Source organism: Dermacentor andersoni, chromosome 5, assembly GCF_023375885.2.
Source record: "Dermacentor andersoni chromosome 5, qqDerAnde1_hic_scaffold, whole genome shotgun sequence".
Lineage (NCBI taxonomy): Eukaryota > Metazoa > Arthropoda > Arachnida > Ixodida > Ixodidae > Dermacentor > Dermacentor andersoni.
Window position 1 is genome coordinate 74,617,948 of NC_092818.1, and position 16,010 is coordinate 74,633,957.

Here is a 16,010-nt window from a genome sequence, read left to right on the forward strand (position 1 = left end):
GTGGTCTCTTGCAACACGACGGTCTAGTTCAATTTACTGCGAATTTTATAGAACTTGGGTGGCAAGATTATGATTAAGCCACTTCCATGTATCTTGCATAATAGTTTTCAAGTTAACTTTGATAGGGATTGAAGACAATGGGCAAATAATGTACGAGGGGTCTCGGGGACAATACCTGAGAACTTGTAAGAAATCTGAAATTCAATTTGTAATGTATACCTTACAAAAAAATTTGCTGCGAGCATGTCGATAAGACTTGTGCCTCAAGTGCACAACGCAACATAATTTCCTACAAAAATTACTAGAGGTAACTGTAGTGCTAGTGTCTATGGGAGCTCCAAGCATGGCAGTTCAGCTGGTGTAGGAATGATGGCCAGTACAAACGTGCATTTGCTTAAACTTTGTCCTTCTGGCTTCCAACGGCTTTGCAACGTGTGTTCAACACATTTACTGTCTACTAAGTTCTGCCAAGATGGACAATGCCAGTAAAGGGGTCACTATTGGGATCACCATAGGGGTCAGGAGCATGCAGGCCCACTGGTCAAGTTCAAATTATCAAGCGAAGGCCAGTGTTAGGGCAGAAATAGTGAAAGTTTTGGCCCATAGAAATGCATGGGTGCTGGTCAGGATTGAATTATCTGAAGTAGTGAATTAACCAGAGTTAAATTAATGGAAGCCTACTGTACTAACTATCATTCCTATGCTCGAGTAATGATCACAGCACCAGAGTTCTCTCCAGCGATTTTTGTAAGAAACTCTATGATACACAAGGAATGGGCAATACCAGCTCATGCTGCTGCCTCCTATGGCACTCTGGACATGCTTGCTGTGTTCATTCACATAATATTTTTATTATCATTACTATTTTTTATCAAATTGTGATTTGTTGCTACTGAACATGCTTCTGAAAGTTATCTTGAAATGTTGCATTAAGATCACAACTGCTACTGTTGGTTTCTTGGTAGTCATGCTGATTACGTGATGGCATTAATTTCTTTCTTCAGACTACGGTCGAGATCAAGGAGTATACGGAAAATTCTGTATGGATGAGAATACTGCCTGGAGCTGTAAGTACAACAGTGCTATGTCAAAAGTATTCAGTAATAGTCATGATTACTATTTAATAGGTTTTATTATTTTGATCACCAAATACCTGCATTGCACACAGGTATGTTAGAATGCATTTCAGGTTTCGTACCCACACCCTCATGCTGCTATGCTTGCTCAATCCTTTTTTTATCCATACCGCCAAAGACCAGAATTTTATGCCAGATGGCATTGTACAGATCAGCAATCTGCTGTTATTCAATGAAGGCTTTGTCAGACATAAAATTGTGTAGCATTCTTTTTCCTAACTTCCCTTTCATCTATTTTTGCTCGCAGATGAAAAAGAAAGTGTTGTAACTTTCTATTTTCTTTGTAGTATACCTTGCATATATAGGTTGTCCCAGCTATCATGCACCAAGTTTTAAAAAAAATGGAAGCCTTTTATGTGGAAACCAATTGCATGTCATTAGCAGCAACCTGAAAAAGCATCTCATTTTTTTCTTCCTAGTTCATCAGTTTTAGTGATTAATTAACTTTAATTACTATATTAATGGCAGAAATGCCAACATTAGTTGTTAGAACGATTTCGAAAGCATCAATTTCAGTTTCTTGTGACACGCTAAACTTTGCACTGCACTTCTTCCCGTATATTAAAAAAAGCCACTGAAGTGCAACAATATACCATAGGACATGCAAAACACGCGAGAGGGAAGGAAAAAAAGAAAGACACATGGAAAATAGAGCTGTGCGAAATACAGTTTGTCACAAACAACTGAAATTGGTTATTGAAGTTGCTTTAACATGTAATATTAACATGTGCGCCATAAATATAGTAATGAAAAAGGTAATTAATAATTACAAATTAAATCATTTATTAGGAAAAACACAAAAAATATGAGATGCTTCTTCAGTTTGCTGCTAGCAACACACAGTTGGTTTTATCTGCATAGAAGGCATTTCTCCAAAACTTTTCTGCATGATAGCTGGGACATGATATGATAGACATGATATGATATGATATGCTGACATGATAGCTGGGACACATGCTGTATTAATGACCGTTGTAAGTCTTAGAAATGACCCACTGCTGTAGCCCAGTGGCCATGGCATTGCTGCTGGCACAAGGTCACGGGTTCAATCCTAACTGCGGCAGCTGCATTCCGGGGGAAGCAGAATGCAAAAATGCTCGTGTACTTAGATTTAAGTTTATGTTAAAGAAACCTAGGTGGTCAGACTTAATCCGGAGTCCCCTACGACAGTGTGCTTCATAATCAGATTGTGGTTATTGTGGTTTTGGCACTTAAAACCCCAGAATTTTTTTTTTTTTTCACTCTTGGAAACTATGTTCACTGTGTTCACTCTTACCGAAGCACTCTGTTTGAAGTCTGCTGTCTACAACGTTCAGGTTTTTGTTGGAACATGAGGCCAAAGATTTCAATTCCTGGCCATGGCAACTGCGTTTTGATGGGTACGGAATACAGGAATGTTGGTGTACTTAGATTTAGGTGCAAGTTAAAGTACCTTAGGTGGCTGAAATTAAACCGGATTCCTTACTGTGGGGTTTCTCGTAGCCCATGTGCTGCACTGGGATACTAAACCCAACAATTTGATTTTAATGTTATTTTAGGTGCGATCCCAACCCTTTTGTACTGCTCCTACTCAGGGCCTTTGTGGTCAATAATATCAACTGAACTAAAATTGCTGTGTAGGGTGTAATGCACTGACGTGGTGTTCTGTAACTCGTTCTGGACAGTGTGTACCATTCTGGCCTAAAGAAGTACAGAAGCTTGAGCTCCTGGCAAGGTATGCAGACACGGAGGAGTGCACGGTGCCCTTCTCATGCAAGGAGACAAACTCCATCCTACTCAAACTTGCAAACAAGGTGAGACCATAAGTATTACTGGAATTGTGGTAGTTTGAATTTCATTGGCCTTTGTAGCTGCAATGTTACATTACCAAAGTAGGTGCAGGGCTGTTTTATGTTGTTGCAGTATAACTCCACTTTTGCCAAGAGCTTGCTTGGTTGCACTAGCAAGTGCTTATTCTTTCATCTCTGGCTTTTTATTGTAATAGCAGTTATGAGGACACTCAAGACATGTTTGTGCCGCTGGCATCGTTCGTGCTATCGGCAGCACACATATACAGACTGTGTGTGGTGGGTTAGAAGATCTTTGAAGACACAAAAGGCATGCAGTGTTTTTAGCTGCAGGAATGAAAAAGCCAAATAGGTGCACCATCACACTCTGCTCAATCTGCAGTGAAGCTAGGACAGTGTTCAGACTTCCAGTGCTGGCATGAGCGTTGTGCACACACACTTAGCGTTCCTTCTGGGCAGTTGTGTGTGTACAGTGGTCTTTGCAGAATAGGCAGTAAGTTTCAAGCTAAAAATACCAACGGTCTTCCTTCGGTCTAATCGCATAAGTTATCAAGATGCAACACCACTGGCAGCTTGCCTCATCGCTCCAGCGTCGTGAGACACCTGGCAGCTGCCAGGGTACATGACCAGTGGCAGCCTCGCCTTGCATACTGCGTCGTGCCAACGTGTCACTCCCATGTATTGTTGAAAATCATCTGAGGAGCTTCAACACAATGTTAAACCTTGCTGTTGCTTTCACTGGTTTGCTTTTCAAGTGAAACTGCAAAGTTTTTCTTGGTTGATATCAAAGTTCAAAATTTTTATCAGCATTCGAAATAAAACTTTAGTTGCAGCCTAATTTACTTGCTTGTAGTTCTGACAGTGTAAAAGAAATCATAATGTGGCCAAAAGCAAGTTCACAAAACATACATTTGCACTTCGATATAACAAAGTCGGTAAATTCAACACTTTATGTCGAAATTCCACTATATTGAAATTCCACCCTTCATGCAAGTAAACGTGCAGTTGCTGAGAAATTTTTCTTGCACGGAAGGGGCTGTAAAATTTTTTAGACTTGTTGGGCAGTTGTAAAAAAAAAAAAAAAAAAAATTAAATTCAATTCCAAAAAGTAAGAAAGATCATTTTGTTGAATTTCAGAGTCGGTGACCAAATATTCGCTTTCATGCAGTATCGATGAAATTTTCACATCGGTGGCATGAAGCGTAATCATAATCAGAAAGTGGTTTTGGCACGTAAAACCCCATAATTATTAGTGCTTTTTTTTCTTTGCCACGGTATATTTTCATGTATTTCATCTTTGTCATGAGAAATATGCAAATCAGGGTAGTTTAAATGGCTCCCTATAATATTTTTGGAGAGTGCAGTCCATGGTTCAAAAGTGAATAGCTTTAACATCCAGGCTGGTTTGACTGTTTTTGTGATTCTCATTGTTCCAGAAGGGGCTGTGTTGTCATTGCTGGCTTTTACCTCTTGCAGAAGGGTGGCTTGTACATGGCTTGCCAAGTGAGCGAGAGTGCAGCTGTGGTGAGCTTCGGTGACTACGAAGATGGACTGTCACCCGTCTTCTTGGTGAACCAAAGCAGTGCAGCGTTGACCTACTGCCAGCAGTATGTAGATCTTGCTCATGTTTGTATAGTATTCTCATTGAGGCTTTAACCCTGTTCACTTTCTAATGAGTTAATGCGCTAACAAGCCAATCTCGAGTGTAATGCTTCAGTGTAACACTCGAAAATGCACAACACTTCAAAAGGCAAGTGCAACGAAATGTTAGACCTTATAAAAAGCTTAATTTAAGACAGTGTCAACATGGAGCAGCCAACCTTCAAGATTTTATGTTTCAGACATGAGTGGATGAGTTAAAAGCTCACAAGATTATAGATGTTTTTGATACTGGAACTCAGTGCCACCATTGGGCCACTCACCATAACTGACACAGGAGTCAGAATGTTGAGAAGCAAAGCAGTGCCTGGGCATGACTAGCGAGATTGGGCAGTGCCTGTGGTACGCTAAAAATATCGGAAGTCATGTTTTTGGATTTGGGTCATATACACAGGGTCCCTGTGTCATCTGCTTAGTTGCTATATTAAATGCCGTTATTACTAAGTAATTACAAATCCTGCAGCTTTTCCAAGATTGCTTCAGTTGTATGTAATGCCTATATATAACCAATAGGTGGGCAGCAAACTGGCATGTCGTCTGCTACAGCACTTTCACTTCGAGGCCCGTGGATGGGGAGAGTCGCCGTGCGGGCTGCGCAGCTTTGCTTTTTCCATCTGCGACCCTTTGTTTAAACCTGACTGGAGAGAGATAAATTTGCGCTTGGCCAGGCATGGCCAATACCTCTGTTACAGGTTGTTTCTCTCCGATGAGGTTCCGTACAAAACTCAAGGGCAATAAAATTGTCACAGTGTGCCATATGATGTATGCGCAAGCAAAAGCGCGCAAGGGTGAGCCGGCGAACGTGGCGCAATCTCGCGTGCGCGAGCAAGGAAGGCAGGGCGGATGCACGCCCTCTCCCGTTGCGCGCAACGCACGGGGGTGAGGCGGATACAGGGAGGGACGTTCTTCTCCGGGAGCTGCTGCTTACGGCATGGCCATGCAGGCACCGTATCTTGAAAGTGATATGCGTGCCCGTATAGTGCGCACCCGCACAGGTGTGGACCTCATCTTCAAAGCGATCTGCGATGTTTGCACAGTGCACGTAGTGCCAGTAGCTTCGTATGCGATGTGCTTTCTATGTTTCGTTCACATTGAAGCGAGAGCTGTATGAAGGTCAATTCGCTCGCTGCTACTGCTGCAATTGCTCACTCCAGCGTTTATCAGCAAGTTTCCACGGTCATCGAGCGAGATCTGTTCATGTTTACCTGCGTGCGCGTGATACCAAACTCGTTAATTTACTTAGTAAGTGAATGTTTACAAGTTTATGCGGTCTATAAAAGCTACTATCCTTAATTCGTTTAGCTATCTACTAATTTGCTATCGCAATCAATGCTTTGCTTTTTGGGTAAAACTGCAACATCTTTTTTTTCTCCGTGCCAGTCGGCGTGACGAACATGCGGATGCAGCAAGAGCCATCTTGATGTTGAACTCGTTGGATCGCGTTGGCCGCATCCGGCTACATTGGCTGTGCCAGTGCTGCAAAGTATAGACATTTTTGTTCATGCCAATGTAACGTAGCGTGTGTGCGTGCACGCTCATGCCACATCAGGCTATATATGCGTCTTAAACGAGCTATTTTTTTCTCTGGCTTTCATTCGTTCGAATTTTTTATAATTTGAACTAATGAGTTTTTACTGTGTGTGTGTGTGTGTGTGTGAGAGAGAGAGAGGGTGAAGCTTGTCGGGTCCTAGCCCTCTCAGCTGTAAAATGAAAAACTCTTCACATATGATGGGAAGGGTAAGCAATAGGAAGGTAAAAAAGTTGCAATTTCGCCTGAAAGGCGAAGCATCGATTGCAATAGCGAATTAGAAGATAGCCATAGAAAGTGAGGCTAGTAGTTTTATCAGCCCTATAAGCTTGTAAACATTCACTTACTAACTAAATTAACAAGCATGGCATCATGAACACACAAGCAAACATGAAGACGTCTTACTCAATGACCACGCACACTCGCTCTCAATATGCTGGAGAGAGAAAGTGCGGCAGCAGCAGCAAGTGAATTGACCTTCATGCTGCCTCTCACTTAAATGAAAACTCAGCAGCAAGAGCTGAGCGCACATGAAGCTAAGCCCTCAGTGCACCTAAACTATGTGCTCATTGCAGAGCACTTTCAAAATAAGTCACTGGGCAGCCACTGGAGTAGAATCCCCCACCTCCCCTTCCTCTGGTGCGTTACGCGCGACGGAAGACGGCATGTTCCCGCCCCGCTTTCCTTCCTTGCATGCATGTGATTGAGCCACGACCATTGGCTCACCCTTGCATGCTTTCGCTCACACATACAGCATACAGAGCACGGCGACCATGTTATCGCCCTTAGACTTGGCACGGAACATCACGGCGACGCCGACGATGAAGGCAGAAATGTGCCTGGAGTGTCCGTATAACTGCTATTGCAATAATAAATTGTTGTACATGTTCTAAACATCAAAACTACAGACTGCAGGGAAATTGGTAGCTTTCGGGTGGTCTAGGAAACATTTTTTTCTGCCAAAGAAGATGCTTGATGTTAAAGTGTATAGAATCAAATTGTAAAGGAATGAATTACGTTTCCAACGGTATTAAGTTCAAACAACATATTTATCAAAAATAGTAGAAAAAAGATTATTAAAACAAAAAAATGTAACAAAAACAACAAAGATCAATGCTGCTTTGCACAAAATGAGCATAAAGGAATTCGAAATATACAATTTGAACACAAGGGCCATATGCAATAATCCTGCAAATATAAGCTCTGTACGTACAAAATATCTTGAGATTCATAGGAAAGCATTAACCCTAGTTAACTGCCACACCCTTACAAACCATTGCAATGCACTCCAGAGCACGATTCCAACGTCCACTCCTGGTCGTCTTCATGCACAAAACTCCACTTTTTTGGCTGCCACTGGCCATTAATTTTGTCGTTTAGTCTCACCTGAACGACGTTTACACCCCGCAGATAAGAACTGTGACCTTTAGAACGCACCGGAAATGCTTAGGTCAATGTGCGGCAGTGATGAAATGGTTCGAGAAGAAAGCGAAAATCACTGGCTGGTGCCTGTTGATGTTCTATGACAGTATGATGCACTTTCGCCATCCATACTTAAGTCTGACACTTCAAGATCGTCTTACAAGTCTGGGCTGCTACCGTCATCCAGAAAGTCGAGCCCAGATGCATTGGAATCTGTCGAAATTCACCTGTTTCTAGAGAGCAGCAGCGTGCAGTGTCCACACCATCTTCAAAACTACTAGTGCTAGTCATCCCGACTACTATGGCACTTTAAAAACCCTGTGTGGTAGAAAAAAGAAACACAAAAATGAAACCAATAAAATAGGTTTTTTTAACCCATTAGATGGTGCTAGCTGTCCAGAAGCACTCCGAGAGTGGCAAAATTTAAATTTGTAGCCATCGATAACATGCCATCAATGGGAATAGGCATGGTCACGAAAGTATTAATTGAACGTTGGGATACTTACATGATGATGTGACATGAAAATTTTTTTATGTAGCACAAAACACCTGCGAGAAACATGCAATAGTCCAGAAGCATATACCACTAGAATGGAGGAACAACAGCCTTTCAGAAATGTCCAGTGGTAATAACACTGCCTATTCAACTAAGTCGTACAGCACTCGTGATGTTATGCAAAAAATCTGCGACAAAAGCAACTGTAAGTACTGATGGAGCATGGAGAATGCGACAGCACAGACAGCACCGCATATACGACAGCACAGTGTCTCAAACATGGAAGTGGCTGCAAAAGACGCCGTACCCCACAAGCCTTTGTGAGCATGTAGTTATTGCCATCCACCTAGTTAGCCAATGTAAAATTTCATTGCACTCGGCCTCTCAGGTCATAGACCCTACCCTGCCTATGACAGGGTAGGGTCTATCCTACCCTGTCATAGGCAGGGTAGGATAGACTCTGATACAAGATTCTTCTCTTGCACCGCTGTGTGTAGCTGCACACAAGCAGTGGCTTACTATTGCCATTGCCCTTCTCTCTCTCTCTCTCTCTCTCTCTCTCTCTCTCTCACTGTGGCATGTCGCGCAGGCTGGCGAAGGTAGGCACTACAAGGCGTGGCCTCCGATGCCCTCTCTCTCACTGCACTGCACTGCATGGAGAGAGAGTAGCGTCATGATGATGGTTATTCACTGCTTGCAGACGGCTATGCACGGTATTAAAGTGAGACACAGGAGTTACGAACTGCCACACCACACAAGTTCCGAACCCTACAGAAAGCAAAATAGTTACTGCGCCATGGTTGGGTTGGTTGGGTATTCTTTTTTTTTGGTTTCAGAGGCGAATCTAGTTTATGTTCATTGGCAGGACAATTTTATTTTGTTCAGACTGTGCTTTAAATAGCCATACTTCGTTATAGTGAAACGGGATGTAATGAAATAATGTATGCTATGAATTCACCCTTTCGCTGTCGGACCTTTCTGGCCGTGACGCACCCCTTGTGTCGGCTTGGTTTCAGGGAACGAGCATAACAGGGAATGAACATAGCAATTTATTTTTGATTATGATTGGTATACAAATAACATAGTCAATGCAATATGCACATTTCAGTGTTCTGCAGCTGCTGTTAGTAAACATCATCATCATCATCAGCCTGAGTATAAAATCCGTTAAACATCCGAATCTGACGATGCGGAACCCTCTTCCTCGCATGCGACTCTGTCCGAGTCCGAATCCGAGCTCGGCTCGTATTCTGAATCGGAATTGAGCCACCGCTCCAATGAGCAGACGAAGGTCCCGCGCGCTCAGCCATCCAAAAGTAACCACGCGCAGGGAGGATGCGCTTTCAGTCGCCCACACAACGGAGAGAAATGGGACGTTGCCTGACCAAGAAGACAGAGGGAGATGGAAAAAGGCTAAACAAAGTTCGAAGGGCTTTACGTTTACTGCTGCAAGTCAGAAGCGAGGGTGCGGCAAGAGAGCGAAAGCAGCAATCGAGTCACCCTTTTCGGAGAGGCAACGGCACGTGCGCCTGAACTTGACGCGTCGTAGCAGACACACCAACAGAAGAAAAATAAAAACCTTCAAACCAGCGGAGATGGCAGAACAACCCTTGAACCCATAACCACACGCGCGCGACGCATGATCCAGCGAACGCGGAGCCACCGCGCCACTCAACAAAGAGAAAGTGGGGAGTGGCAGTTGCACCGTACTCTTCAATACATGGGTTAACACAGGTCGGGGCAAATATACGAACTTGTAGAAAGAGTCAACAGATGGCGTGGCCAATCCAGGAGCGCCAGCTTTGCGCTCAGGCGCGAAATTTTGAACGCACGATAGAGAACGTACCGGTACGTCAGTGACACTGTGGGAGGAAGCGCGATGACATACCGGTACGTCCGTGACAGCGAAAGGGTTAAGTGACATTCCCCTTGAAATCCCCATAGATATTCATCATCATCATCAGCCTGGTTACGCCTACTGCAGGGCAAAGGCCTCTCCCATACTTCTCCAACAAACCCGGTCATGTACTAATTGTGGCCATGTCCTCCCTGCAAACTTCTTAATCTCATCCGCCCACCTAACTTTCTGCCGCCCCCTGCTACGCTTCCCTTCCCTTGGAATCCAGTCCGTAACCCTTAATGACCATCGGTTATCTTCCCTCCTTATTACATGACCTGCCCATGCCCATTTCTTTTTCTTGATTTCAACTAAGATGTCATTAACTCGTGTTTATTCCCTCACCCAATCTGCTCTTTTCTTATCCCTTAACGTTACACCCATCATCCTTCTTTCAATAGCTCGTTGCGTCGTCCTCAATTTAAGTAGAACCCTTTTCGTAAGCCTCCAGGTTTCTGCCCTGTAGGTGAGTACTGGTAAGACACAGCTATTATACACTTTTCTCTTGAGGGATAATGGCAACCTGCTGTTCATGATCTGAGAATGCCTGCCAAATATCTATAGTGCAGTACATACAATAATAGGTATAACAAAGTAAATGATACACCAAAGTAATTTTGGCTCCCCCTTCAACTTCGTCATAACGAGGTTTTATTGTACATGGATGTGTATAGGGATCTCAAGAGGAATTTTATTTCCTTCGTTATATCTGTTATTTCAATATACAGTGAAATCTCAATATAACAAACTTCAGGAGACCGTGGTAAATTGTTTGTTATTCTGAAAGGTCATTATAGGGAAAGCACCAAAATTAACCATTTCACCCATCAGTTCATAAGTTGTCACCATATGAGCTATCCATGAAAACGTCGCTGTTGGCTCTCACCCGGCGCTGTTGCTATTTTCTATATATTCTGCCGCCACGCACCACTGAAACACCATATAATACGGTGTTTATGGTGTTTACCGTATACGGTGTATACGGTAATACACCGTATAACACCGTAAAAAGAGACATGAAAATGACGTGCGCAGTACAGACACTGACGCTGAGAAAACTACTGACATAAAGGAAGCCCCATGTCAGCTCCCTTATGTTGGCTTGTCGTTTGTTCTTGTTTGTTCTTGTTTGTTTGTTTGTTTGTTTTTCAGATTTCTTGCCATGGACAACACAACTGTCTTACTCGAGGCGGACACCTGAACTATTTCAAAGTGCAGGCATGCACAAATGGCCTCGTCCAAAATGTACAGAGTGCAATTGTGTGTTATCCCCGCTAGTACAAAGGTTACATTTCTCCATAAGAGTAGCTAGTACGGCCGCAGAAGTGCGAAAGAGGCACGTGCAGAAAGAAGTGCGAAAGAAGGAAGAGGCGCGCCTCTGTTGCTAAGTGACACTTGTTTGGGCAGAACATGCACTTTCAAGACCTGAGCAGTCATTGCCTCTGCAATAAGAAAAAAAAAAAAAAGGTTCTTGGCCGCATTTTTTTTTCTTCTTTTTTCCTCGGGCACAGTCTCTGGTTTTCAAAACCCATGCACCGCGGCATCCACTATCTGCGCCTTTTCATCTGCTAGCCTACTGTTTCAGGTGCCGTGAAGGATACATGAAAATGTAAGAATCCCCAAATTTCGGAATATTAGTTCATAGTGCTGAGGTGTTGTTAACATGACATGGAAACTGAATAACGATCATTATTCTGAAAAATTTGCTATTCTGAAGTTCATAGTACTGAAATATTTTTGCAGGGAAAGCATAAAAAGTCAACAGGGGATTTCTGAAAAGTTTGTTAATGTGGTGTTTGTAGTAATGAGGTTTCACTGTATACCATTTCGTTATGTGAGGTTTGTCTGTACTTTATTTTTTGTAGTCATGTCACTATATAGTCGCTATATAGCAATATGATTCTATATGCCGCTCCACATATTTCTCTTTTCAGAGATAATTGCTGACATGAAGCACTCTCAATGCTGTGACGATCAGTTCAAGCCACCTCACAGGCTCAGTTACTGGCACAGAGGACATGCTTACCACTAAAACAACGAAACACTGACGAAAACAAAAATGACAACACCGCCAGTGTCATCGTTTTTGTTGCTGTCTGTGCTCCATCTTTTCAGCAGTAAACATGTCCTTCAACAGCCTCCAACGAGGCTCAGAACAAGTTCTACTGGCACAGAGTTTACATGATGTGGTCATTTTGTCAGTCCAGCTACAACCTCTTGACTATTTTGCTCATTTGCTCATTGACAACTCAGTTTGGCTACTTCTTGGCTACTCTTTCTTTGTTTGTCTGGCAACCTTGATTATCTGGGCAGTTATGAGCACTGCACATGAGATTGCGTTTGTTGAATGCGATTCTCTGCGCATGCAGTGGTTACAGGGACATGTCCATCTACTCCCTGCCACCGAAGACGGCAGCGCACTACACCTGGGACAATCCAATGTCAAAGCGCTGCCTCCTGTGGGGCCCTGCCGACTGTGCCAAGCTCAATAAACTTGAGCTGCTTATGGTGCGTTCTTACAAGTTCATTTGCCTAACCTTTTCCTTTGTATATAAAGTGGACCAATTTTCAGGCCTTCAATGTAGTTTTTTTTTTATTATTACTTGGGGGACTATTAGTTGCAACAGTTACTGTCAACTATTGCTTGTACCCATTCAGATGGGAAATTTTAGTGTCACTTTGATCGAGTGCACTTCAGCATTAGTGTTATAGGCAAGCTGATAGAGAGAAATGTTAAGTGACACTTGTAGAACGGACTTGCCAGTGGGTGCGTTCGTCCAACTCACTTTACTGTGTCGAAGTGTGTAACCTCGGCAGCAGTGCTAAAATATATATATATATATATATATATTTGGCTGTGAGGCTCCCTGAGAAGCACTGCTGCCGAGGTTACACACTTCGACACAGTAATTCGTCCAACTCACTTTACTGTGTCGAAGTGTGTAACCTCGGCAGCAGTGCTTCTCAGGGAGCCTCACAGCCAAATATATATATATATATATATATATATATATATATATATATATATATATATATATTTTAGCACTGCTGCTGAGGTTACACACTTCGACACAGTAAAGTGAGTTGGACGAATGTACCCACTGGCCAATCTGTAGAATTAGTGCCAACAGCACCCTGGATATGTATACACATATATATATATATATATATATATATATATATATATATATATATATATATATATATATATATATATATATATATATATATATATAAAATGTATATCCAAGGCGCTGTCGGCACTAATTCTGTAACTGCAATTTTTTTTTTATTTCAACTGTTATGAGAGAAACTGTGTAAGAGAAAAGGTCATATGAAAAGTAATTGTGAAAATTTTCAATAAAGGCTGGTTATTGTGCACATGGCCATGTGGTATATGTGGTGAATGTGCACATAATGTGACAAGGTAAATTGACACTTCATATATAGTATAATCTCTCGCTACTTTGCTTGGATCGCATGTTTTTGAAATTAGACTTGGATACAGGGTAAACGGAATGTGTCTTAGTACCATATTCACATTCACAGTTGTAAGTCAACGTATATTTGTCAAAATTTTTAAATACAAATGAGGGCCCCCCCCCCTCAAGTTACAATTGAAACTAAAGCATGGCACTGTCATTAAAGGTGAAACAGGCAAAAAATCAGGGACACTGTGACGTGGTTACAATTTTATGTTTGCTTTCCGCGTGCTTGTTCTGGAGGATTTCATTTTTTTTTTTTTTCAGAATCTTTTACTGTGCAAATGATGCTCACAGGAGCATTGATAGTTGATGGAAAAGCTGCTGTTCCAGTCACGAAGGCACCGACACTCGGAACAGCAACGCTTCTTGGGAATATCAATAGTTATTGAAGAACCGACAGCTGCTTGAGCATTTCCCTTTGTTTGAGGCATTTGACTTCACTACCAGCCACGTTTTATTGTCGTGTTTCATTGATTGTCATGAGTGCTCCAGGTCCATAAGCATTTGGCACTTGTTTATGGTGATGGCCAAGAGAGCTGCCATTCATTACATCGAAAAAGCAAACAACTGTGCGGTGGGCTGCAAGTTCGATGTTTTGGAACGGGTGGTGTGGTGGCTGCAGTCAGGCAAAATTTTCAGCTGTGATGGCAAGCGAAGAGGTTTCCACGGGCCAAAGTCTGGAAGTTAACCAGAGCTGAAGGTGAAGCTTGCGGCTTACGTCACTGAAATACGCGATCCGTCCTGGCCAGTGACTTGTGACGTGGTCACCTCTTATCTGCCCCGCTACCCTACCCTATCCCTCATCCACCCTTACCGAGCGATGGGAGACCTTACTAACCAGCACCGCCCTGGAAGACCAGCTCGTCCTGATCTCCAGGGGCCAGGCGGCTAGGGAAGCATATGGGTCCCGTGAAGAGAGAACCACTTCCATCGACGGCGTCTAAAAAGATGTCGAGCTCGGTTCAATAAAGTTGTTTCTCTCTCTCTCTCTCACGCAACAAGCCCGGGTCTTTGCTTCAAAAGTGGAAATACTTAAATTAAACTTCAAGGCCAGCAGGTCTTGGGCATCAAAGTTTTTGAAGACTGCTGTCTTCTCTCTATGTCGGCATACTGGTGTGTGCCAGAAGCTGCCTGCCACATACGAGGAGAAAGTCCTCTCCTTCCATAGGCATTTTCTCAAGCTCCACAACTCGTGACAATACTTGCTCGGTCAGGTTGGCAACGCTGATCCAACTCCCATGTATTTTGACATGACAAGCAACACAATGGTTGAACATCAAGGGAGCTTGTGAGGTGGAGCTCCTCAACTGGGAGTGAAAAGCTTTGGTTTGCTGTCACGCTGTCATGCTTGGCAAATAGTACAACACTCCACCGATACATTGTCTTCAAGTGAAAGGCAATGGCATCGGAAGCATTCCACCAAGGTGTAGTTGTGCTACATGACGGGCAACATGGTGGTCAAATGGCACCACCTGGCATGGCTTCTGAGGCTGGGGGCATCCCTTAAAGATCACCTTCCCAATCTCCTCAAGACTCCTTGCGTGGCCACCCCACAGCCAAATTGAAAGCAGAGCTATGGAGATGGCAAACACACAGGCTCGTGGTTTTCCGGCACTTGGACGGGCCAACTAGACATAGAAACTAGGGCCAACTAGAAAACATAGAGGCCAACGCCTCTATGTTTGTGTGAACAAGCCTTTTAAGACCTGCTCCGCCGTGAGTACAAGTGGCTGTCGGCAGAAGGCTGCAAACTTATGCCAACCAAGCTTGTGAAAAGAGGCTCCCCGACGGCTTTGTGCGTTTCTGTGCTTTCGGCATTCACAGCTGTTGTTCCATGCAATGTTGTGGTGTGGTCATTTGCGAAGTGCAGGATTTCGCTGCACCACAATGTGCTGTGGGACTGCAGCAGCCATGATGACGACAGCTCTAGTGAAAACGATGGAACGAGTGAGAACGAGTAGTCCAGCAACTAATAAATTGTAGCTGTGGAATGCATCATGCATCCATCAATATGTATGCCCTTTTTTATTTTTGTTCCTGACGTACGAAAAGAGGGGGTCGACTCATACTTGAGTCTACCTAAAGTTGTGTAAATATGGTGTTGCTTTTCCCCGGTGTCCACAGCAGCTGCCCACATGTGATGACTTGTTTGCAGGATGACTGCGACCAGATCCAGCTTAAGGATGACCGCAAGCTGTTTTGGATTGCATTCCTGAATGGCAGGCAGCGAACACTGCTCTTCACTGAAGACTCGGGCCTGGTCTTCAAGATACAAGAGGTCAGTCGCGGAGCATTGGCTGTTGGGGGCTCTTTCAGCTGTGGGTTTGGTGTCCGGTGCCCACTCGCGTAAGCCCTAAGCATTGGTGTGGGCTTTTGTAGCAAAATATGACAAAATTGGAGACCATTCCTTTCTTCCAATGCATGTATTCTTTGAACATCGATTGAAAATAATAAAAATAAAAAAGAAGAATGGAGAAAGGAAAGAAAGAAGCAAGGTACCCAGCATCATTGGATGGACTCAATGCTAGCGGTAAAATTATGCAAAGAAGCTTGAGATCCATATTACGACACAACATCTAGTGAAAAGCAAAAAGGACATG

At 43.3% G+C, this 16,010-nt stretch overlaps 1 protein-coding gene across 5 annotated transcripts in view; it reads left to right on the forward strand.

Moving 5' to 3' along the window:
* Nucleotides 1-16,010, forward strand: part of Vps13 (vacuolar protein sorting 13C) — a 226,901-nt gene that overhangs the window by 171,555 nt on the left and 39,336 nt on the right. For all 5 annotated transcript variants that reach the window (XM_055070805.2, XM_055070801.2, XM_055070803.2 and 2 more), the window contains 5 exons: nucleotides 1,005-1,067; nucleotides 2,801-2,929; nucleotides 4,400-4,530; nucleotides 12,295-12,433; nucleotides 15,566-15,688. In XM_055070805.2, coding sequence (XP_054926780.1) covers nucleotides 1,005-1,067; nucleotides 2,801-2,929; nucleotides 4,400-4,530; nucleotides 12,295-12,433; nucleotides 15,566-15,688 — 585 coding nt within the window. The remainder of the gene's footprint in view (nucleotides 1-1,004; nucleotides 1,068-2,800; nucleotides 2,930-4,399; nucleotides 4,531-12,294; nucleotides 12,434-15,565; nucleotides 15,689-16,010) is intronic.